This window comes from Hipposideros armiger, unplaced genomic scaffold (genome assembly GCF_001890085.2).
Source record: "Hipposideros armiger isolate ML-2016 unplaced genomic scaffold, ASM189008v1 scaffold_253, whole genome shotgun sequence".
NCBI lineage: Eukaryota > Metazoa > Chordata > Mammalia > Chiroptera > Hipposideridae > Hipposideros > Hipposideros armiger.
In genome coordinates, this window is record NW_017731603.1 from 1,770,280 (window position 1) to 1,796,033 (window position 25,754).

The 25,754-nt window shown below is 42.6% G+C and overlaps 2 protein-coding genes across 2 annotated transcripts; both read left to right on the top strand.

Annotated features, from left to right (window-relative positions):
* The first annotated feature begins 1,572 nt into the window (after positions 1-1,572).
* On the top strand, positions 1,573-15,650 carry CBLIF (cobalamin binding intrinsic factor). The gene is made up of 9 exons (XM_019655993.1): positions 1,573-1,663; positions 2,358-2,534; positions 3,279-3,392; positions 3,839-3,979; positions 5,513-5,694; positions 9,262-9,439; positions 10,793-10,994; positions 13,113-13,231; positions 15,408-15,650. Exons 1-9 carry the CDS (start codon positions 1,585-1,587, stop codon positions 15,467-15,469), a joined length of 1,254 nt encoding a protein of 417 aa, XP_019511538.1. The 5' UTR covers positions 1,573-1,584; the 3' UTR covers positions 15,470-15,650.
* A 5,158-nt stretch (positions 15,651-20,808) lies between these two features.
* MRPL16 (mitochondrial ribosomal protein L16) lies at positions 20,809-25,128 on the top strand. The gene is made up of 4 exons (XM_019656026.1): positions 20,809-21,013; positions 21,368-21,433; positions 23,543-23,691; positions 24,448-25,128. Exons 1-4 carry the CDS (start codon positions 20,959-20,961, stop codon positions 24,931-24,933), a joined length of 756 nt encoding a protein of 251 aa, XP_019511571.1. The 5' UTR covers positions 20,809-20,958; the 3' UTR covers positions 24,934-25,128.
* Positions 25,129-25,754: the final 626 nt, after the last annotated feature.

Here is a 25,754-nt window from a genome sequence, read left to right on the forward strand (position 1 = left end):
TCACGGGGATGTGAAGCACAGCACGGGGAATATCGTCAGTAATATTGTAATAACTATGCATGGCGTCGGGGGGTACTGGACTAATTGGGGGGGTCACTTCATACGTTATGTAAATGTCTAATCACTATGCTGTACACCTGCAACTAATACAACGTTGAATGTCAATTGTAATTTAAAAATAAAAATTTAATAAAAAGGAAAAAGAGCTGCTCAAAATCCAGTAGTTAGAAAAACATTAGCCCCCTCCTCATAATCTCAAGACATTTCCAGCTCTCTGTTATAGGGAGGTATACTTTGCTTTATAATATAGAACTACATTTCTAAAATATATGTATATACTTAACACTTAATACAGTTCATTGATCCTGCGTTTTCTAATTACTTACTTTATTTTTTTGTATTTTTTATTAGTGTCAGGTGTACAAAACAACATAATAATTAGACATTTACACCCCTCACAAAGTGATAACCCCCCAATCTACTATCTACTACCCCTCTGATATCATATATAGCTGTTACAATTCCATTGACTGTATTCCCTATGCTGTACTCCACATCCTATGATTATATATATAGAGAGAGAGACAGACATTCAATATAATTCTACTTCAGCTTCAGGTGTACAGCACAGTGGTCAGGCATCTACACAGTCTATGAAGTGATCCCCTTGATAAGTCCAGTACCCATCCGACACCCTACATAATCTTTACAACATTGTTGATTATATTCCCCATACTGTGTTTCACATCCCCAGGACTATTTTGTGACTACCAATTTGTGCTTTCTAATCCCTTGACCTTCTCCCCCATCCCCAACCCCCTCCCATCTAGCAAGCGTCAGTTTTTTCTGGATATCTCTGAGTCTAATTACTTACTTTAAAAGATAATATCTGAAAGCCTGGGGTGTTTGAAACTGCTTTCACCCCTAGATAAGAAAAGAAAAATCAAACAAAACAGTTTCTGGGAACCTGGTCCATTGTCTGCCTGAAGTCAAACAACTTCAAAGAGCCTAGGCTGGAACCCAAGTCACGTCCACTTAATTAACTGCCTATCACCTGGCAGAGCCTCACCTGAGAGCCCAACAGACCGCATGGCAAAGTTCAATCCTGAAACCATAAAATGAGGTGGTGCCTTAGGAATCACCTAAACATCAATGAAGCGGTTGCTGATAAACAGAAGTTGTCTGACTGGGTGTAAAATGGCCGAGGAGGAAGTCCTGTTTATACGCACACATTTGCCAAATGGCCCGATGTAGCTACCCAGGATTTTGGTAAAGGGCACTTTGTCATCATTGCCTGCCCTGCATACCTAGCCCAAGTTTCTCATATGACTGTGCTGCCTAGAAGTCACCTTCAGACACCTTGGAGGGTCTATAGTAGATACACTTAGATAAGCAAATGAAAAAACTGAAAAGTTCTTTCAGGGACAGAGAGGTCAGCACAGGCGGTTAAGCGTGGCTGGGAGCAGGGAGGAGCGCAGACTGTTCCACAAAGAGAAGCATATATAAGAGAAGGTAGAGAAATAGTCCACTCGCAGACTGGGATTTGTGCACGGGACAGGTGGCCAGGACGAGAGAGAGAGGGGGATGGCCTGGTTTACCCTTTACCTCCTGAGCCTTCTCTGGGCTCTGGCTGCGACCAGCACCTACACCCAAAGCTCATGCTGTGAGTATGGTGTGTTTCCCAAGCAGGTCAGGGAAGCAGTTCCCCCAGGGGTGGGCAGAAACCTCAGACACTGGGGCCTGCTGATGAGTAAGTCGTTAAAAATGGCAGTCACTATAGGAGTTCCAACACGGGTGAGTCAGGGTGCGAGTGTGTATGGTTCATCTCTCCTGACTTTATAGAGTAAGTCCTTTGAGAGGCAGTCTATGCATTTTATATTGAGCAACTGAAGTACTGTTACAGGAATGATGGTGGATGGTACAATGACAGACACTCAGTGGCTGTTCGGACCAGGTACCCCTACTAGTAGGAGTTTGGGGGTACCCACTGAAGACAGATCATGTCCCAAATCTTTAATATCATCATGTAAGAGTGAGGGGAGGAAACAGATGTCAGGAAATCAGTGATTTCTAGGAATATGCTAGAAATAACATGAACTGACCATGAGCCATAGTGCTTGAAGTTGATAAATGAGAAAGGACTTCCTTAAAGATAAGGGTTATTTGAGAATATGTAGGGACTAACAGGCCTCAGAAGAAAATCTCAGTATTTTCTCCATTTCTCTTCAGTAATCATCGCTGGAGGGGACATCCCCAAGGATAGCAATGCTAAACCTTGTGTTCTCCTAAAAGACCCAGGAAAAGTGTTTCTGAGAAGAGGGAGTGAGGGGTTTTGTAAATGGCTTGTCTCTTTGCAGCTGTTTCCCCGGCACAGAAGCCCTTAGTTAATGGTATACAAGTACTTATGGAGAGCACTGTGACCCCCTCGGCCTTCCCCAACCCCAGCGTCCTGATCGCCATGAACCTGGCCGGAGCCTATGACGTGGAGGCCCAGAAGCTCCTGACTTACAAGCTCATGGCCAGTGACACAGCCGGTGAGGACTCAGACCCCTCCCTGCACCTGCTCCCTGAATCTTGTCCACAGTTCACCACCCCCAGATCCCAACTCTCTGCACCCCGACCCCAGTGCTGCCTCTGATCATACCTGAATCACCCAAACACCTCGGCCGACATATCTGGAAAACGACTGGAAAGAAGTATGTGTGAAGCCAGGGCATTCCTAGAGGAGGGCAGAAACACACACAGAGCTCTAGACTCAATGAAAAAAGAGTAGGCTTCCAGTTCTGGCTCTGCCATCTAACCCTGTGACCTTGAACAGGTCTCTAGGTCCCGCTCCAACCTCATTTCCCTCATTTGCAAAATGCAGATGAGCCTAATAACAATAACACTAATAGTAATAATAACAAGGATAATAATAATAATCATATCCCCATTCTGCCTACCTCACAGGAGTTGCTTTGAAGCTCAAGTTAGATAATAAAGTTGAAATCATTTTGCAACTATGAATTTTCATATACAAATTTGTATGGGTGTTCTTACTGGTTTGCTAAACAAATGCTAGGGATTCTTGGCACAGTCATCAAGTACACAGAGGCCACTAGATTAAATATTCCTTAAGTATTTCTCCATACTTCTTTCCTTAAGAAGACAGATCAAAAGACTATCTAAACATATTATTAAGAAATCAAAATGATCCAGAAAGCAGCAGAGAGTTCAGCCCTGGCCCTGTGCTCTCTCCCCTGACAATGCCTTTAACTGTTTTGTTCTCTGCTCTACAGACCTGACCATTGGTCAGCTAGCCCTCACCATTCTGGCTCTCACCTCCTCCTGCCGAGACCCTGCGGATAAAATACCAATTCTACAGAGACAAATGGAGAGATGGGCACCTTCAAGTAAGTCCTCATTGGAAGGGAAGGGAGACTGAGGCAAACGGCCCTTCCTGAGAATTGGAAACTTGAAAGAAAAGGATGGGAGAGTGGAAAGTTAGGGAAGAGGCACAATGTATTATACCTGCACTCAGGTTCCCTAAGCTAAGCCCACATGGGAGATACTCACTTCCAATTGAAAATGAACTAGAAAAGACCACTAGCCCAGGGCCAGAAACTTACCATGCCAACACCTGCCCGAAGACAGCGTCATCCCTTTTATTTCATTCTCATGCCAGATGACGTTTTTATTCTGAGAAATATTGACGGTCTCTTTAGCCAATACAGTGTCTTCCTTTCTGGACAGGTTTTCTAGCAATGTCTTTATTCAAAAGGTTTGGCATTTCTTCTTTCACTACTGTCCTCATTATGGGGAATGCTAGTCTTATAAAGTCCCTCTGTCTCCTTCCAAGGCCCCAACGCTGAGGCTTCAAGCTTCTATGGGCCCAGCCTGGCGATCTTGGCACTGTGCCAGAAGAACCCTGAGACGACCTTACCAATAGCAGCCCGTTTCGCCAAGACCTTGCTGTCCAATTCCTCCCCCTTCAATATAGGTGAGTAGGCCACCACTTTCAAACTGCCCCGAGCTGGGAACATCAAGGCACTGAATGATGGGGCTGGAGGGTGAAGTGGGAGCGGGGAGGAGCTGGGGATCATGAAAAGGTCTATAGAAGGGAGACACTTAACAAATGTTTGTTGAACATGTGAGTTAAGGAATTAATGAAAGGGAGATAGTAAAACATAGGAACCAGGACAATGCATGTCTGGCAGTTACAGAATCTCCACCCGGGGCAATAAACATGTCACCCAAGTCAGGAGTTCTTCCCCGGCAAACCATTAAATCAATGTCTAGACTCAGCCCTACCTGAGCCCTCTCTTTTATCACTCCTGATGCTTCCACACTATTCTTCTCAATGCTTCTGCTTAGAACATCCGAATATTCTCTATTAAGCAGCTACTCTCTGAACCCTAAGCCCAACAGGCTCCCCTTCAGGGAGACACTGGAGCCATCTTGTTCCTGCATTCTGCTAGGGTATGGCTGCTTGTGAATGGAAGCTTTTTCCTCTACACCACCATGTCCTTCCTGCGTCTACTGACCCTTTCTCTGTATAAGTCCCCTCATTCATGGTCACCGTTTCTCCTCTGCCACTCTAAGCAATAACATCCTCTCAGGTTTTCATCCCCTATACATGCCTCATCAGCAACCTCTCTGATTTTAGGCGTGTTCAGAACAACAAGCAGGTACATATTTATTCAAGTACCCTCCCTGTGGGTCGAGAACAGACTGGCTTCTGTTTCCCATCTGGGGCACCTCTGTCACTTCAGGGAAATTTGCACATTTTTTATAACACTGATTTCAACAATTCTGTCACCTTTAACGGGGCCATGTAACTTTCAGATAGAGATTGGGGTGGGGATGGGAAAAAAAATCAATGAAAGAAAAGATGCCATCTGGCAAGTCTTTCATTTATTCTGGTCTTGTCATGCCAGAGCTTGCTCATTCAGCACACACATATTCTCCCGTGCAAATAACGGAAAGTGCCCCTGTGGTGGGCACTATGGGGGATGCAAAGTTTGCACCACCCAGGAGTTCACAGAGCACAGTAACGACAAACAACAGAGAATGTCAAGATTGTACAACAGGTACAAACAGTAAATGCTACAGGAGTTCAGAAAAGAGACTGCACCTGTTGTGCTGGGATGGCCAGAGAAGGCTTCACTGACAGGTCACGTTGATGGCTGGGCCTTCAACAACCAGTGACATTTTAAAAGATAAATATTGGGACAAGAGAAATGGGATTGAATATGCCGCCAGTCTATGTTAATTTAAAGCATGAACCGTGCAGTCATACAGATCTGGGTCCATTCAGGTCCTGGCACTGCTATTTACTAGCTGTGTGGCCTTGGGCAGTTACTTAACCTCTCTGAGCCTCCATTTTCTCATCCCTTATATGGAGATAACTATAGGTCTTATTTCACAGGTTGTCCTGAAGAGTAAAAAAGATAATGTACCTGGAATGCAATAAATGTTAGTTGTTCATATCATTGTGGTGGTGGTGGTTGTCTTATCCCCTTGTGATTCACAGACACGGGAGCAGTGGTGACCTTGGCTCTGACCTGTATGTACAACAAGATCCCTGTAGGATCAGAGGAAGGTTACAGAACCCTGTTTGGTCAGGTACTAAAGGACACTGTGGAGAATATCAGCATGAGGATCAAAGACAATGGCATCATCGGGGACATCTACAGCACTGGCCTCGCCATGCAGGTAAACACATCACTGATGCTCCTTGTTGGGTCCATGCCAATAAGACTAGATTGTAGGATCAAGACACCAGGCTTCTGATATCTCGGAAAGGCCAGCGAGTATACTTGAGGTCGATTCCTTGTGGTGCCTGCACCTTGGTTTCCCTACCGGTAAAATATAAGTAAGTGTTCATGCCTTTCTACCTCATAGGTTAAGTGTGAAAAGAAATCTATTGGGTTGTCGGAAAAGTCATGACACATTTTTGCAACGAAAAACATAGAAAAAACACGTCATGACTTTTCCAACAACCCAATACATGAACTCTTTTCCCTTCCTTGGAAAAAAAATAGGAAACAATAAAAAAAATGTATTGGTTTATTATTAATAATAACCAGTTTGTTCATAAAAATGATAGATGAATGGAAGTTTGATATATAAAAATAAAGGATATTAAAGTAGTTCCCCCCAAAAATATTGAATTTTCTGATTCCATCTTGCCAGTTAGGTATCCTTTTTTTTCAGCCCTTAAAAAAAAAAAAAAAAGATGGCTTGTATTCAAAATGATTCATGAAAATCATCCAAAGTTGGCTGGACATCTAATCCTTGTCAAGTTCTAGTTCAGTCTCGCTCTCATTTCAGCCTCACAAAGAGCCCTAATAAATGGCAGAGCCAGGTGTGCCTGGTAGCCAAGTCCATCCTCACCCCATTTTTCCTTAGTATAGGTTCCCAGACTTGGGTTCTATAAGATGCTGCTTGATACAGCTCCAAATACATCCCCCCAACTCCGCCCCCCTGCACTGATTAGGGTTGATTAGGGAAGCAGCCCCCATGGAAGACCCACCAATGATAGTGGGGAGAGATAACCAACTAGTACCAGAAACTAAAGGGTCATTTGTGGCCCTTCCACACTAAGAATTTTGTGCTTCAAAATCTCAAAATGCCCCATGGGATTAATAGAAAAATGACATCATGACCTTCTCAGCCCAGAAAGCTCAGGGAACAGAGACTCATGGAGTTACAGTGCCAGCCCTAAACCTAACACAGATCCGGACTAGTGTTAGAAAAAAAAAGAAATTCCTTTATTTTTGGTGGGGGGCGGGGGGGAGAGGGTGGATGGAGACTTGTATTTACATTCCACACATAAAAAATTCACAAAGGGTATAAATGGACTAAAAATTAGCTTATGCTGCACATAAGAAAACACAAAATCCCCACTCCAGTGCATCACGTGTAGGAGCAACTTCACGAGAACAAAGTCAGTTTCCACGTCATGTCGTGGTCAATGAAATTTTGCCATGGAACAAAACTCTTTTGTGACCATGGCTGAATCCTACACGATTCAGGTCCCAGGGTTCAGGTCTAGGAAGCTCTGTGGAGGAACAAGGCAGTCTGAAAGGGATACCAGACAGTTTTTAGTTATGGCTCAATTAAAATAACCTTGCTTCACCTGAGCACAAGACAGAGAAGTGTTGGTTTTGGCTGATTTGGTTTGTGAATTCTGTCCGGAATTTTACCACCTGCAAGGTACACTCTGATAAGCTGTTTGTGAAAATTAAAGCTTTGCCTAGGGAAAAGGAGGGCCTCATCCATATCCAGATAACACAGGCCAGGTGGATTTCTTGTCAGTTACAACACAAAGTCTCCCCCTAAACTCTTATAGCCCATGTTTGGAGTTTGCCCAGGCAGCTGGAAGTCTGAAACTACCCAATGTCTAGTATATAACCTTTTCTAATCTAAAATGTTCTGGTGTAGAAAAGCAAAGGGCTCTGGAGTTATCACAACTTAGGTTTGGATCCCAGATCTGCACCATCTTAGGCAAACATTGAATTTATCTGAATTTTATATTCCCTGTAATAATAAGGTTGCAAAGGCATAAATCAAATCACAGGTGCAACAACGTGGTGTTCGATCATTGTTTGTGGTCTCTCCCAGCCAGACAGTGGTGACATTAACCTTGCATTTCAGCCTTCCCTTCCCCTCTTCCAAGATGTCAGTGCCCTTCACGTGGCCTAGAAATTGCTTCCCAAAGGCAGGTATACGGCGTTTCCGGTTTCAGGATTTCTCCTGTTTTTCCATTAATAGTCCGATGTTTTCAAGGTTCCTCTAATAGGAACTTAACTGGGAAAGGGGTCGGATAAACTTCTTCATGCCAAGTTATTAATGACTTCTCACAGCTTTGTGTGTCACTCCTCTCTAGAGTACTGGCGTTGGGAGTGTTATCCCAAGGGGGTACATCTCCCTTAGTGGGATCTGGGGGGTGAGTATGGTGAGTGGACAAGATATGGTTGCTGAGGAATACCTACCTGATGCCCCTAAACCAAACTGCCCTGTAAAGTGGCCTCTGGCAAGGGCCATGGTTCACAGTTGCCGAGGTAACAGTAATGGTTGTGCCCATCCACACTGTCCAGTTGCCGCTGCTGCTCAGCGCTAGTTCTGACTCCCCTCTCTCTTCTCCCATTTCCCACCTCCAGCTCCAGGGAAACGGGTCGTCAGCAACCTGAGTCCATGAACATGCTCCGGGGGCCGTGGTCCGTGCAACCCTACAGGGAGGGGGTGGGGATGACACCTTACACATCACACATCACAAAACGATTCTGCACATCATCCCATGTGAACCTCAAATGACACACCCCCCAAAAGTAGGCAGGAATTATGATTTCTGTTTTACCCATGCGATATAAAACTCAGCAAAGTAGAGTGAATTCCCTGTGTATTCATCAAGTCTCATTTTGCAAATAACAGAAAGCCAAACTTTTCCTTAAAAAAAAAAAAAATGGAGACTTACTATTTTACATAAACTGGGATGTCCAGGGCTGGATTAGGTGATTTCAGGATTAATCAGGAGAAAGGGCTCACAGCATGATGCCAGGGACCGCTCCTGATTTCATCTCTCAGGTCTGGTTTTCCTCATTCCCTCCAGCTCCGTGGCTTCTTCGAAGTGGCTGAGAAAGATGGCCACTAGCAGCTCAATGCTGACTGAGATGGTCCCAGCTGAGTAACCCCAGCAGGGAGCGGGGATGCTTCTCTTTCCCCATGTCTGTATGTCAGGGAAGGACTCTATTAGTGCATGTGCCCACCAATCACCATCACCCAGAGGATGGCACTCCATGATTATCCCAGTCCAGGCCACGAGTCCACCCGTGGCCAGGGATGTGGAGCCTCTGGCGGACAGTCGACTCGATCACAAAGTGTGGGAGGGGCCCACCAAGGGGAAGGCAGGACAATGCAAATGGAAGAGGCCTACTGTGTTTAGATGGCCAGGTTGTCCTAGACCGAAGCTCCCCAGGGCTTGCTTTACCCAACTCTCATCCTCATTCTCTGTCCAAGAACTCTTATTAATACAGCAGCCCTAACAGTGTTCCCTGAATCTGAGCGCTGCACACATATCTGTTGTGTGACTACACTGAGCTAAGTGGTGGGGGTGCAGCAGCGAACAAGACAGACGTTGTCCCGATGCAGCTTCGGTTTGGACTCTGGGTGATCACAGAGATTAGTGATCAAGTCTACCCCTTATAAGGCACATAAAGGCCAACTCTCAGCTATGCCTAATCCTCTCTCTCTCTCTCTCTCTTTTTCTCTCTCTTCCAGGCTCTCTCTGTGACTCCAGAGCAACCTAACAAGGAGTGGAACTGCAAGAAGACTATGGATACAATACTTAATGAGATTAAGCAGGGGAAGTTCCACAACCCCATGTCCATTGCCCAAATCCTCCCCTCCCTGGAAGGCAAGACATACCTAGATGTGCCCCACATGTCTTGCAGCCCTGGTAAGAACTCTTAACATCTGTCTCTCTTTGTGTCATAAAGTGGCAACTTATGCCAGGGATGATATGTGGGTCAATTTTAAAGTGGCATATAGGGTTTTTCAATGTCCATTACATCCATTGTAGGCAGAGCCACATCTGACTTCCAATCCCCAAGAGCTGTGTGCTAACATACAGCCCTACCATCCTGCCCTCAGAAGTCAGGCCTCATGTCTACTTCATTCAGCACACATTTACTGAGCACCTGCTATGGGGAAAGCATTTTATGGGATGCTGAGAGAGAGGGAAGATCCCTGGTCTCAACAATCAAATAACATGTAACTTCATTCATTCATTTGACAAATGTACCAAACGTAATACAGTATTATATGATATCTGCTCTTTACAAAGTCAGGAGACATATATGTAGGCAAAACCCACAATATTTGGAAGAATGAAATAAGTATTAAATAGAAATAAAAGCCGTATATCGTGCAAAAGCAAAGAAAATGTGAGCAATCATTAACATTGTCTGGGAGGCTTAGGAGGAGAAGAGCTAACGTCAGTCAAGCCTTGAAGATCTACACATGATGCCTTAGTGCTCACAGACCACTACAGGGATGGGATAGAGTCCTGGCACACAACCTTTTTATTTGACATGTCTGTTTTACCCAATTGAAAATATAATACAGAGACGCTTAAAATTCAAACATTGCAGAAATATGCATTTAGAAAGCAGGAATCCTGCATAAAAATTATATCACTCCAGAGATAACCAGTCTTTGGTATAGATTCCTGCAAATCTTCCTTCTAATCAAATACTAATGTAAAATATGATTCACCTTATGTGGCACGAACTTCCTAAGATAAGCAGAGATTAAGAAGCTCCTTGCCTAAAAAAAAAAAAAAAAATTGCTCCTAGCCTGCTTCAGAGCAGAATCTACAAAGACCACTCTCAAGCAACCTGATCCAATCATACCAGACACGGCCACATCACATAACTCCTCACGCAGTTTCCTAGTGTTTTCCCAGCTTTAACCAGGTGGCCGTGGAGTCCTTCCTCAGATTCTACACTAGTTGCCCAGGTGCTTTGTTAAATGGTCTGTAACTCACTACCTTTGCTTCCAGATTCTTAGGGTTAGCAAAATAAATGTTCATTGTAAAACTAGCTGTCAGTTCTTCAGCTACGATCAGTTCCCTATACTGGAAACGAGAGTTTCAGAGGTCACACCAGTTCCTCAGAATGATTCACAAAGCCACAAACTCACTGCCATTCCTTGAAATGTTTTCTAGGATTGGTTGCCAACAACAGAGATTTTGCCCCGAGAATGCAAACCCCAGAATCTTTAACAAATTGGGCCTCTTTGCTCTTCACAGATCATGAGGTGCAACCAACTCTTCCCAACCGTCCTAGTCCTGTCCCCCCATCAGCATCCAACATCACTGTCATTTACACCATCAATAACCAGCTGAGGGGGGTGGAGCTGCTCTTCAACGTGACCATCAATGTCAGTGTGAAAAGCGGATCAGTGCTACTTGTGGTCTTAGAGGAAGCACAACGCAAAAATCCCATGTTCAAGTGAGTGCTACAGGTGGCATTCAGCATCCCCCCCAAGCCTAACTTCAAGTCCCAGTTTCTTTCTCTCCTTCCTTCATTGACTTAACTTTTTTCCTTCTCATGACCTAACAGATGTCTTGTATGTATTATAATAGCCCCTTGAGAGCCTGCAATCTCTGGTGAAAATTAAATCATACAAGTCAATGTGTGATATAGTTTTAAAAACGGGAATTCAAACGTGAGAGAGTCCACTGTGGATTAGAATAGTCAAAGAAGGCTTGTGGCTTTGGACCACGTTCGAAGAACAGGTACTATATAGGAAAATAAGAGAAGGTGGTGTGTAGGAAGAAGGAATGGCTAGAATAAAGCATTCGAGACAGGAAAGAGAAAGGCATTCAAGATCAGTGAGTAGGGCAGAGAATACAGGATTCAAGGACGTTAGTCAAGTCTGGGAGGATAGGTTGGGGTAGTGTAGAAAGCTTCAAGTGCCAGGCTAAGGAGACTGGACTTTACATTGCAGAAAAGCACTGCCAATTTTTGAGCAAGAAAAGCCATGCTGTAAAATGTGACTTGGGTTTGAGAACGGGAGACAGGAGAAGAGCCCGACAGGAGAAATGACCAGAGTGATGATGCTGGGAAGTGATGCGGACTTCATCCAGGTCAGAAGGACTCATGCCAGGGAAGACTCCACAGGGCTCTGTGAGTACTGGATGGGGTCAAGACAAAGAAGCTTCAACACTATTGATAGGTGTGTCAGGAAGAGAGAATGTCCTTCAGAGAAGAAGACATCATTCCTCTAGACATGTTTGATTGTGGGAGTTTGAAAGAGAAACATTAGGAGCTTTTCAAGGGGAAAAGGGAGTCCTAGAAAAGAGGTCAGGTCAGGCAAAAGAGATTAGACAGTCATCTGACAGAGGTGAGGATTGAAGTAAAGGAACTGTGCAGAAGTGGGCAGACACAATGCTCCCAACAGAAGCAGGAGACACATCTAGTTATTCCCATTTTATAGACAGAACCACTTAGGTCCAAAGAGGTGAAGTAATATTCATAAGGTCACGTAATGTGTGACTAATAGAGTTGAGATAATAAGTTTGAATGGCTCTGAAGCTCATGTTCTTCCCACTACCCATTGGGAAAGGGCAGAATACAGAAATAAATCACAGGAGAAAGTTAAACTTTGGGGAATGTTTATAGTCTGCAAAAAGAGGAAGCAGTTGAAAAATATGGAGAAACCTAAACTATAGGGAGTACAGGGGAAATGCTAGTTCATGGAAAGAAAAAGAGAAGATACTTTCAAAGGAAAGATGACAGGATCCAAATTCTGTAGAGAGATGTCAGGGAAAAGATGCACAAAGGCCAACGAATTGACAATTGAGTGACACGTGGGATCTATTCCACAGGGTCAGGTTAAGTCACGTGTCTGCAGCCCATAGCCCTGCTCCATAACTTCCCTAATTTCTATAGACAGGTCAGGATAGAGCTTGCATTTCAAGAATACTTAATTTGCAAATAACCCTCTCAATATACTTTCCTTCTTCTTGAGCTTAACTTTAATTTTGCCTGATTTTTCTTTTTCTGACTGGAAATATAACAATGCACACAGTAGAAATTTTGAGGGGAAAAAGCATAAAGAAGAAAACGAAGCCTCTACAATCCATCCATATAATCACTGTTCCTATTTTTTATAATTTTAGGTGTTTTTCTCTATGTGTATTACAACTAGTTATGATCTATCATATACATGGGATAGATAGGTTTCCTATAAAATTTGTATCCCACATCTTTACTTAACATTATTGCATAAGCCTTTTCCCATGTCATTGAAAATTGTTGAAAATTAGGCTTTTCATAACTGCAAAATACCAATGTTGGATATTCATTCCATCACTCACCTAATTATTTGCCCATTGTTAGACATTTACACTTTAAATTTGCTGATTGATAGTTTTCTTCTAAATGAATTCATTTTAATTTTATTTAATTCCAAGTGATTTCAGATTATTAGTCATTTGCTTTTTCTCTTTTAAGCATGATTTTATTGGATCTTTAAAGCATTTAAAGGTCTCTGTCCCTTTATCTTAACCCTTTATTGCCGGACCTAAAATGAGGTATTAATCATATATGATTTTATTCTTACAGGTTTGAAACCACAATGACATCTTGGGGCCTTGTCATCTCTTCTATCAACAACATAGCTGAGAACGTGAATCACAAGACATTTTGGCAGTTCCTTAGTGGCACGACACCTTTGAACGAAGGTAAGAGGAGAAAAGGAATGTGGCCATTTCCTCCACAGTTTGAAGGCTACATTCTCTAGTTTCCTTATTTAATTTGTTCATTCATTTAATCAATCAATAATTATGAGATTGTATGTGTATATACACAATGGTTACATATATATTCATATACAAATATATTATAAATATATAGTGATTAGATAGATGATAAATGATTGATAAATGGCAGATGATAGATAAAAGATATGTAGATAGACGGATAGATGATAGATAGATAGAATGTATGGGTAGCTATCTAAAATAGCTTTTTTAAAAATCAAGAATCCTTCGCTCAAGAGTTTGAGCTCTGAGAAACAGTGGTTCGATTCCTGACCCGAGCTGAGCAGCCGCTGAGCTGCCAACAGGTGGTAGGATGGCTCAGCTTAAAAAAAAACAAAAAAAACTAAAATCCTGTCCTGACTCCATGCTGAGCCAGTGGGAAAATATCCAGTGAACAACAAAAGTGGATTGATCTACTTAAAACAATAATGGCTAAAGAAGCAAAAAGCAGATAATGTGAGAAAGACAAGAAAAACAAAAGAGAAAGTAGTATGTGAGCTAAGAAGATGGCCAGTTTGCGGTTAAAAAATTAAACGTGTAAAACAAAAGCATAGTGAACTCATAGCCAGTGGGAAATAGATGTGAGGCATAAGAATAGCTATTTGTGTAGTGCTGTTATGTTTTATTCCATGCATCATATCTGTGGGTATTAGGGACTCTCTTTATACAGAGAAAGAAATTAAGACTTAGAGACATGGACGGGACTTGTACAAGGCACACATCTAGCGTGTGACAGAGCAGAGTCAAGCCCAGGATGAGTGAGTTTCTATCACATCTGCACTCTGTTCGTTCTTCACCTTCTTGTGTTGTACATTCTTCAAAGAGAGGAATGTTTGTATGTGCATTTTGTGTGGGGGAAATGGGGAGAATAAACCTCAGACTTCAGGAAAACCAACATTCTTTAAAATTTTGGCACAAAAACTAAAATATCCTCTGACTTAAAGGGCAATGGTGTATGGTTTTGGCTAAGGATGGCGTTACCTAATTTAATCTGATGTTAATTGTCACCAAGCAGAGAGATATGAAGCCAAAGCCAGTCACAGCAGAGTCAAGACTGCGGCTTTGTAAAGATACTTCAGTATCCACCATTACAATGGGCGAGGTGTTTTTCTTAGAGTCTATCATGTATTTAATGAATTCCAGCCAGTCAGAATTTGTGAAATTGCAGCATATAAGGATCTTGGAGTCACATGGGCCTTGGTTCGAAGCTCCTTGTCTTATTTACTAATTGCATTAGGCAGGTAATGAATCTTCTCTGAGCCAGTTTCCACAGCCATAAAATGGAAATAGTAATAACCATTTCATGGGGTATTGTGAGGATTAGAAATAATGTGTTTAAATGAGTAAGTACACTGTCCAATGCATACACAGCATGTGTTAAAAAATGCTAGTCATCACTATTAGTTCTCCCACCGCCTTCGTCTCGAGAACTGCCTTGGGAACTTATGAGTAATCAGGCTTATTCTCATGTCTGCCAATTGCTTTTATTTTCTGACGGAAGGAATGGTAAACAGAAAGCCTTCTGAGATCCAAAGGGATCTGGGCCTAGAACTGTCACTCTTTCTGATGCCTGGCTCCTTGAAAGCTGGTCACCAATACCATCATCATCCATCTTTCCTGCCCTAGAAATATAAGCATTCTCAACCAATAAGCCCTTCCTTATTTCTTACAAGATCTTCAAAAGTGAACATGAGCTCCTGCCTTGAATGCTCTAACATTGGCTTAAATAAGCCACTTTAACAATAACCACCGTTTATTGCACATTTATTATGTGTCAGGTACTGTATTAGGCACCTGGCAGTCATTATTTCTAATCCTGAAAATAATTCTTCAGGATAAATATTACTAGTGCAATTGTACTCGTACACACGAGGAACAAGAGGCCCACACAATTTAAGGGGCTTGCCCAAGACCCACTCCACATGGCCACCTCAAGCCTGGAAACAAGGACTCCCTAAATCTCAATCGCCTGCTCCTTCCGTACTCACCAAGCTGCACACTCCACAATCATGTAACTCCTCTAACGATGGGCTGATCCTGTGGGGGGTGGGGGTGCTTATATGCACCACGGTCACCTCGTTTCTCCACTTGTCCCCAGGAGTTGCGGACTACATACCTTTCAACCATGAGCACATAACAGCCAATTTCACACAGTACTAAGGACAAGGGGCCCGGGTCCTAATGAACATCTCCAAAGGACGGCTGGCATTTTTCCTCATCATTTCAAATCTATATAGAACACTGGACACCTAAGTGGTACCTAATCCCTGGTAAAAACATGGAAACCACTCTGTTGAATAAATGATGCAAACTTCTCCAGAGTCTCAACATCTGTGACCCACCCAAACAAAGTCTGGCTTCTCAAGGCAATGACTGCCAGTCATCACTTAACCTAGGGTGACGGGAGATGGGAGAGCCGGGGTGATATTTGGGGAGAGCGTTCTGATCTTCTCAATTAATTAACCAACACACTCCTTTATTTCTACAAATGAAATGATATATTTTTAAAAACTCCCAATTTTGTTTCTTATATCAAGTACTTCTTTTCAAATCACTTAGTGTAAACATATATACATACATATATACATGAAATGGCCAATATTACTTCATATGAGACCCCCAGATCGTTCAGGTAAATGATGTTATATCATAAGTCTCCCCTTCCATTTCCAATATGTGTTCTGGGTAAAATCAAGTTTAAAATGTATACTTTATATAACATATATAAATATATATTTAATGTGTAAATATAATTTGCATTTTATAGGTAATATAAAATTTAATATAATATATTTATATACTAAAATTGTATATTAAATATAGATCTAGATCAACAAACCCATGAATAATGTATAAATGACAATTTTAAGCTTTCAAAGACAACCATAACTCTAACCTCTGCTGGTAGGAGTCAACACTGGTACAAACTTTCTAGAGAACAATATGAAAATTTGTATCAAAATACCTAAAATATATTCAACTTCAAAAAAATCCCAATTCTGAAAGTTATAGAAAGGGAAGAATCATAAGAGGACGCAGATACACAAGAATCAAAACATCCGCTGGTAAACATACAGATGATGCATTATAGAACTGTACACTTGAAACCTGTATAATTTTATTAACCAACATCACCCCAATACATTTGTTTTTTTTAAAAAAGAAAAAAGATGTCTGCTGGGATAATTAGAGAGCAAACCTTAGATAAGCAGCCTCAATACACTTTCTAATGAACCCCAGAGCAGACCAACTTAACTGCCCTATCACAGGTCACCCCTCCTGGCATCTCAGGGCAAGAACCAGCTCTCTGGTAACAGTCTGGCTCCCAGAAGAAAGAGCTGTGAGCCACAGGCCCAGGTCCCCATCCCAAACATACCTATTAGGTAAGTCACTGTACCCCAGAAAAAGGCCAGGACTGTTACTGCGATAGAAGGAACTCTTAGGGCATGGGAGTACTCTCTCATAACCTTGTATAAAATGTTTATAACACAGAAAAATGGAAACAATCTATATGTCCAACAGGAGAGCAATGGATAGGTAAGATCCATATGATGGGGTAGTTAAAAGTCACTAAAACTCATGTTGAAGATAAACACTTGCTGACACAGAGACATTCATGTGAAGGAAGCAAATAACAAAACATTGTAATATCACCCATGCCAGAGCGTTACAGTGGTTATCTCTGCATGACAGAGTTATTGGTGACTGATTTTGTTTGTTTGCTTCTCTGTTTTCCAAGTTTTCTCCATTTGATACATAATCATTGAGCAACTCGATAATGGGAAAAAAGCTGTTTTAAACAAAAATAGTTTTTTCTTATTTAACATAAATTGGGCAACGAAAGTTGTGTGTGTGTGTGTGTGTGTGTGTGTGCACGCATGTATGTAAAAGAACCCCACCCCCAACTTTTGCTCTAATGATAGAAATTGGAGGAATAAAAGCTACGTGGGAGGGCCGGCCGAGTGGCGCGGTGGTTAAGAGCTGGCTTGGGACACCAGAGGGCCCCGGTTCGGATCCCACATATGAGGGCCAGTGATACTGCCCTCCACAGCTAAGATGCTGAACAACAGCTCAACCTGGAGCTGGGCTGCCGTGAGTTGCCTATGACGGCATAGGCTGCAGTGAAGCTGCAGTGGGTTGCTATGGGCTACCATATGTAGCCAGCAACCAGCGTGAGTGGCCAGCAGCTGCAGTGAGCGGCCGTCCAGAAGCCGGTGACTGATGTGCCTCACCCGGGAAGAGCGCAATGATGGTGCCAACTTGGGCCAGTGAAGCAACGTTCTCCACAACTAGACTGAAGAACAAAACGACAGCAACTTGTCTGTTCCCCTTCCCCCAATTCCCCAGCGCTGTTCCCATCCCCCCAATTCCCCCAAAAAAATCTTTTAAAAAAAAAACCTACGTGGGAGACAGTAAAGAGGGGGAATCACAGATTGGTTTCATGTATGAAAACCTCATTTTAGTACCTGCCTAGTAATTAACTGCGTGTGTTCATCTGTATTGGCAGGGGTGGGGGTCAGGGGAGTGAGGTTGACAATGGATCTGCTATGACAAGTTGCAATTCCCCTCTGAATATAGTCTGTCTCCTTATTGCATAAGGCATAACACCCAAAACTGCAGTGGGTTAAGGTTTCAGTGACTATAATAAGCACTTTTGTGACCTCTACTGGCCATGGCTGGTAAAGCCTAAACTTTTAGGGGCATGGTCAATTATACAAATTTATGAAGATGTAGGGAAGATTGATTCCAACTACTGTTCCTCCATTTAAAAATTGTGTGCAATTGCACTTGCATTTAACCAGATAGATGAATGACCTATAGCAAATACATGATTGAAGATAACACTGATAATGAAATGGAACTGAATACATGATTCCTCTAGCCCCTTCCAACTGAGACCCTATAATTCTTTGAAATAGCAAAGAGTTTAGCTCAGAAGTGCAAATGGCTATGAGATTTAAAAGGAGAAGAACAAGAATTCTGGCCAAGAAAATAAAAATGGAAAAAGAGAGAGTGAAACTTAACAAAATGGTTCTAAATTTTATCCTGAAGACCAAACACACAAATCATAACAATGATTTTTTTTTGTAGAGTGAATTTAACCAAACATATAAAAAAATATGTAATAAAGTGACAATAATTAAAACAGTGTAGCACTAGTTTCAGGTTAGGGAGAACACGGGAATGGAATAAAATGTCAGAGGAACCAAAACAAGTGTGGGAATTTAGAACATTATAAAGTCACATATTAAATGAGGATTTTCAACTTGGAAAAAGACTTATGTTAGATTCCTACTTCTGGCCTTTATAAGCATATTATCAGAGTCAAAACTCTTAAGGAAATTAGTGGCAGATTTTATTACATAATAAGTGGTTATACCTCCAAAAAAGAGAGAACATATTGAAAACAGAAAAAAAAATTGAAACATATACAAAAGAACAGGAGTTAATAATCTTAATATATAACAATCAGTTTTGAATTGATAAGAAAAAAATGAACAGTGCGATTGAAAAACAAAGTACACAAGCAAGCAATTCACACATGCAGAAAGACAGACAAAAGTATATGAAACCAAAAATATGAGAAAAAGTTCAACAGCATTAGTCATTTTTTAAAACGCAAACTAACTATAACCAGTATAGAAATTATATTAAGTAGGACTCAGAGAATGCTGTTGGGGGTGGAGGGTGTGTTTTTATTTCCTCGTTTTGCTTTTTTACCAGTCAAGTAAGGTCTTCTCTGCCCCTGGTCTCTCACCTGTTTCTGACCCCTCTGAGATGGCTCAGTGGCATCGCACGTGTTATAAGCGGAATCATGTCCCACTCCCCCCACAAAAACAAAACAAAACAAAACAAAACCTGTTAGAGTCCTAACCCCCAGCACCTCAGAATGTGACTTTATTTGGAGAAAGGGTCTTTACAGAGGTAATCAAGTGAAAATGAGGTAATTCGGGTGGACCCTAATCCAATGTGACTAGCATCCTTATAAAAAGGGGAAATTTTGGCCACACAGACAGACGTGTATAGAGGGAAGACTATGTGAAAAGACACAGAGAGACAACAGCCATCTACAAGCCAAGGAATGAGGCCTGAAACGGATCCTTCCTCACATCCCTGAGAAGGAACCAACTCTGCTCTCAGCTTGATTTCAGATTTCTGGCCTTCAGAACTGTGAGACAATAAACTTCTGTTGTTTGAACCACACAGTGTGGGGTACTTTGTTACAGCAGCCCTAGCAAATTAAGACAGCACCCAATAGTAGTTGACTTGGGTCTGGGTATAATTTAAAGTATTTTCTTTCTCTCATGGGTGCTTTATGGATTCTTCAGAGAACACACACACACACACACACACACACACCCCACATCACACGCTAACTGCTGAGGGTATCTCCGTTCCCTTGATGCAGGCAAATTCATCTCTGCTGAATGACTGGCTGGTCACATATAATTCTTCCCTCAGGCCCTAGATATCCATCATTATATCTCTTCTAGGTTTTCTCCTTGCCTCTCAATGGGGGCCTGTTGGACAGGAAATAAGAAAATCCTAAACCAGCACACTGCACTAGGGTCCACACCTGGTCAACAGAATATGCACAGCCCTGACCTGCCATCAATGGAAATGTGGAGACTTCCCAACTGCCACTCCCTACTCTGATGCCATAGGCTGCTTTGCTCAACCTCTAAACACAGACTTTCCACAGCCTGTGTCAAACACCAATCTCCTTCCAACTGCAGAGGACCTACATCAAGCTCCCGGAGTGGTTTGAAAATGTCTCTCACTAAACTTGACGGAGTACACCCATCTCTAGCCGTTAAGGACGGGAGGTGAGACTCACAGTACACCAACAACTCTGTCCAAAGAAATCTTGATTATAATCTCCAGTCTCTATTTCTTTTCTTGGTTCTTCCAGTGCTTTCCACAGGCTGATGGACAGTAGAGAGCTAAGAATAGCAAAGGCAGTTCCTACCACCTCTGTTGTGAATCCAGCTTAGGGGGGCCAGCATCTCACTTTGGAATATGGAGGTGACCACATACCTTAAGGTCTCAGGCAAAACTGAGTCAGAAGCAACCCCGTTTTACAATCCTGTTATAAATGTAACATTGGGTGTGGATTTTTACCTTTCATATTAGCAGTGCTCTAAAAGAATGATAATATCCTTCCTCAGTAAGGGTGTGGATAAATAAGCACTCTGATACAGTTGGTGAAAGCCCAATTTGCACAATTGTTGAAGCAAAATGATTTTAAATGAACAATCCCTTTGATCCAGCCAATTTCTTTTTCAAATTTGCCCAAACGAAATATCAAAATAGTACCAAAGGGGTACGTATAAGGAGGTTCATTACAGCATGCTCTATAACAAAAGATTTGTAAATAACTTGACTGATAGGAAATAATTTATTACGGGCCAAAGAGGCGCCTACGCGGACCCGCAGGAGCCGGCGCCGGAACCCAAGCCCGGAGGCTCGGGTTTCTTCCGCTTCCGCCGGCGCTTTGCGGAGTGCACCGGCGGAAACGCGCCTTCCTGCTGCGCTCCGCGCCCTGAGCGCCGATGCTAGCGGGGTTCTAGAGCTCAGCACTCCTACTTGCATCCAGGTGACCTCTGCAGTCGCTGTGGGGAGCCCCGCGCGACTGGACACCCGTGACCATGTGGCGTCTGCTGGCCCGCGCCGGTGCGCCCCTCCTGCGAGTGTCTTTATCAGGTCAGAAGTCCCCTTGGACCCTCAAGGCCTTCCCTTTTATCCTCCGCACCCCCAATCATATTTCCCAAACTCAAAGACTCCACATATGGTTGCTGAAGCCCTGATAGGGGCTGCGCTTTGCTACCAACTCCCCCCCCCCGCCATAAGATTTGTGCAAAAGGGTCACAACCGCCTGTGAGGTTTGGCGCCCAGAGACCCCGGCTGGTCTCTTGGGGGGGGGTGAAGGACTGAGCTTTTGAGCCCATTTAGTGGAACCCACGTCCCACCCCTCAAGACACCTCCGTTAGGAGTGTCTTTGGCCCAGAGTGTACCAGCCCCTGGCCCTTCCTCGTTTAACTTCATTTGTCTTTGTAGATTCTTGGGCAGCCCCGCCCGCCAGTGCTGGCTTAAAGACGCTGCTCCCGGTGCCAACTTTTGAGGGTGAGAGCTTATTTGTCGTTTACGTGTTTGTCAGTCTTTTCTCTGATGGAACCCAGCAGAGGGCCGGTGAAGATGTAGGCGTGTCCTCGTGCTTGCTTCCTGTCCCCATTGGCTCGTTCAGTAAACGTGTATTGAGGATATGCCAAGCAATGCTCTGAACACTAGAGATCAATCAAAGAATAAGGGACCCAAAAAGGTCCCTGCTTTCATGAAACAAACGTGTAATCGGATATCTACCCTATGGCCTACCGCTGGTGTGTGGCCCATGGTCCACCCTCAGCTAGGGCTAATTGGCCTCAAATTTAGACTTTTGATGTTTTCTCCAAATGAGACTATATAGAGAGAGTGCCAAAAAAATGTATACACATTTTAAGGAAGGAAAAAACTGTTATTAGAATTACGCTGATGGTAACCACTTTGACCACAACCTCTTGTAATTGCAGAAGTCAAACGTGACTTATAGTCATCTTTTGTTATTCGTATATATTGAATATTATAATTTTAATACAGTTTTTTCCTTCCTTAAAATGTATATACCTTTTTTTTGGCACCCTCTGTAAATGTACAATAGTCATTTAACAATATTATGTGAAAAGCATTAATTTGTTAAATGTAACATTTAAGATAAGCCACAATTTTGTAAATCTAATTTACCATTTTTTGTTTTTTTTTTAATATATTGGAAATCTCAAAAAAGTGAAAGGCACCTGGACCTCAGACTTTGTCTTCTACAAATAATTGTTAAACTACTCCATGCTCCAGAAGTATATGTGGACCTGTAGGCCAGAGAAACCATTACTAAGTTTCTCGGTAGCTGCTTATAGAAACAGGGGCAGGGGTCACTTTCTGTAACTGAACAGCCCACTAATAATTTGATATTTCCTTAAAGTCTCCTGTTTTATATTTGACTCCATTGTGGAGCCATACTTGTTTTACTTTAAAAATGTCTTAGAGGGCCGGCCGAATGGCTCAGTTGGCTAAGAGCTCACTCAAGGGTTTGAGCTCTGAGCAACAGCAGTTCGATTACCAGCCTGAGCTGAGCAGCCGCTGAGCTGCCAACAGGTAGCAAGGATGGCTCAGCTTAAAAAAAAAATGAAAAAAAAAATGTCTTAGATGACTTAATTTTTTTCCAAATTGTCAACACATCAGATACGATAAAGACATAGCATGTCTGACCTGCATTCCAGCCCACCCACCCTCACCCAGCAAGCTGTTGCATATTGTAGGATATGTGCGGGTCTCAACATGAAAAGCCCGTATTTGTAAAGGAAAGCACGGAGCAAAAGAGTCCTAGGTTGGAATTTTTCCCAACAAGAATGTGGCAGAGCAGAACTTCGGAATTTTCATGTAAAATGTAATAACATCCAGAGAGGCAGTGTAATTTTTAAGTGGCATATTATCTGGCTATGTTTTAACTGGATGGCCCAGACCAAATTATAGAATGTCTCTAGGCCCCAAGTTCCTCTCTCTAAAATTGAGATGAAAACTGCTTACCTACCTCATGTTCTGTTTCTTGATCTGGGTGATAATTATATGGGTGTGTTTGTGCATTCACTTGGTGATAATTCACTGAGTTGTACATTTTTTTTATTTGGCCCTTGGATACGTGTAAAACTTTTAAAAGTTCAAAAAAATTTAAAAGGAAGCCCTAAAAAAATACCAAGGCTATAAAGTTGTTTTAAAGATTAAATGAAATAATTCATGTAAAGTATTCAGCTCAATTCCAGCACTTAGTAAACATTCCAAGGGGGGGGGGGGAATGTTAGCTAGTGTTTTTCTATGACAGTCTTATATCTCTATACCATCGCAAACGGTCCCTTTTATATTGTTATGCACAGAGTAGGCATTTAATAAATGCATTTTGGTTTGAAGGTTAAAACTTGGCTGTCTTCAAAGGTTCAGAAACATTTGCATTAACCATTGGCATAGCCAGAGGATTCCAGCATCAATGAACGCATCGACAAGAAAAACCTAACATACTTTTGGAACTATTGTTCAGTGGTACCTTTTATTTAAGACTTTTACCTGATTGCTACAAATCTTTCCAGGAAGAAAATGAATCCTTTAAGATGTGTAGTTTCACTTATTGCTGGTTGTCTATGCTTTTAGATGTTTCCATTCCTGAAAGGCCCAAGCTTAGATTTGTCGAAAGGGTACCACTTGTGCCAAAAGTGAGACGAGAACATAAAAACTTGAAAGACATACGGGGACCCTCCACTGAAGCTACTGAGTTCACAGAAGGCAGCTTTGCAATCCTGGTGAGTAAGTTCAGTTTCAAGCAGCTACTGGATAGAAGCCAGGGATTCACATAATCTCATATTCATTGAATTAATTCTAGTTTCTTCCTTCACAAGTTTCATTAAAACTGCCACCAGTTACTCTTTAAACTGATGTGCATTACCCGGTAAACATTCAAGTTATGTATCTTTTCCTTTGTTATATAGAGTGAAAATAATGTAAAAGCAGGGAAAGGAAAGGCTACTTAGTTTACCCTATAATCAGACTCCGAGATCTCAAGCTTCTGAAAAAATAAAACTATCCAGCTGTTTCCTTACTCATCGAGTAGCTTCCATGAAGACTCGATGTCAGTAGTCACACAAACGGGTGTGGACTGGGCTTACTTCCCATCAGGCAGCCAGAGTGGTGTTTTCAAGTCTTCCCACAGCCCGCATGATCAGTCTGCCCCTCAGCCTCATGTCCACTCCCCGTTCCTCACGCCCCTCCAGCCACACTGACCTCTGCTCAAACAAACCCAGCCTTCACCTACGCCACTCCTCTACCTGGAACGCTTGTCTGTTTTCCTTTGACTAGTTCGTACTGTTCTGGCCTCAGCTTTAAATGTCATCTCCTCAAAGAGGCCTTCCCACTGGCTGTCCATTGAAGTGGGTCCACCCTTGTTATTTATTGCTTTACCCTAGGCTTTTACTCTATGGTACTTATTAGAACTCACATTTTTATTTTCATGTGCATTGTTGAGCTAAATCCCCATGTTTCTAACTCTTCCGTTCACTTAGGCACTGGGTGGTGGTTACCTCCACTGGGGCCATTTTGAAATGATGCGCCTGACAATCAACCGCTCTATGGACCCCAAGAACATGTTTGCCTTATGGCGAGTACCAGCCCCTTTCAAGCCTATCACCCGCAAGAGCGTGGGACAGCGCATGGGAGGAGGCAAAGGGGCCATTGATCACTACGTGACTCCCGTGAAGGCTGGCCGCCTCATTGTAGAGGTGGGTGGACGTTGTGAATTCAAAGAGGTACAAGGTTTCCTTGACCAGGTTGCCCACAAGTTGCCCTTCCCAGCAAAGGCCGTGAGCCGTGAGACTCTAGAGAAGATGCGGAAAGATCAAGAGGAACGAGAACGTAACAACCAAAACCCCTGGACCTTCGAGCGCATAGCCACTGCCAACATGCTGGGGATACGCAAAGTACTGAGCCCATATGACCTGACCCAGAAGGGGCGATACTGGGGCAAGTTCTACATGCCTGAACGTGTGTAGTGAGAACGTGAGAAATGAATGTGCACGGGCTATTGAAAGAGAAGGAATCTACATTTTTGGTCCACTCGGGCCACCCTCATGTCAACCAAGGAGCAGCATAGGTGCTGTGGATGATTTCTGAAAAACTACGATATCTGTTGATTTTTTTAAGTGCATTATATTTATGTTAAATAAAGTTGGAGTATCACCTCAGGATATAACTTCTCATTGGTCACTCTTAATCCCTTAAACGATTAAGAAAATGGCCCGATTGTCTTTTGGAGGCTCTGGTCCTGCCTGGCTATGAGATGAAGCAAATGTTTGCATCTCCCACCTCTGATGCAAGTTGGACTTAATACCTTTCATATACATACACTTCAGGAGCTAGTTTCTATGACATTTTACTAGTTAACAAATGCAAACAAACATTTTTGGAAAAACAAAGGAAAAAATGACAGTACATAGGTTAATTCAACAGATATTTATTTATGCCCAGCTACCCATCTTCTCTGAATCGTGGAAGGGGGGATGTTGGACAATATGGAAGGAACATACCCTTGCCTTTGAGCAAAAGGAACTGATTAAAACAAAAGTTGAAATTGTGTGGCCTTACCCAGGTCTGCAATTCTCTGAGGAAGAAGAGTGGCTCTATCTTTGTGTCCCAGCAGGCTCTAGTGCAATGTAGTGTGACACACAGCACTCAAATAGTCGCTGCTGGACAAATGAGGGCCCCATGGTTCCGGCTCCCCGTTTGCATCTTACAAGATTAATCTATTCTTCAGAGCTAGCCCACAGTAGTTTTCTATCCCTTGTTCAAACTAAAGAAAATGAAATTGATAGAA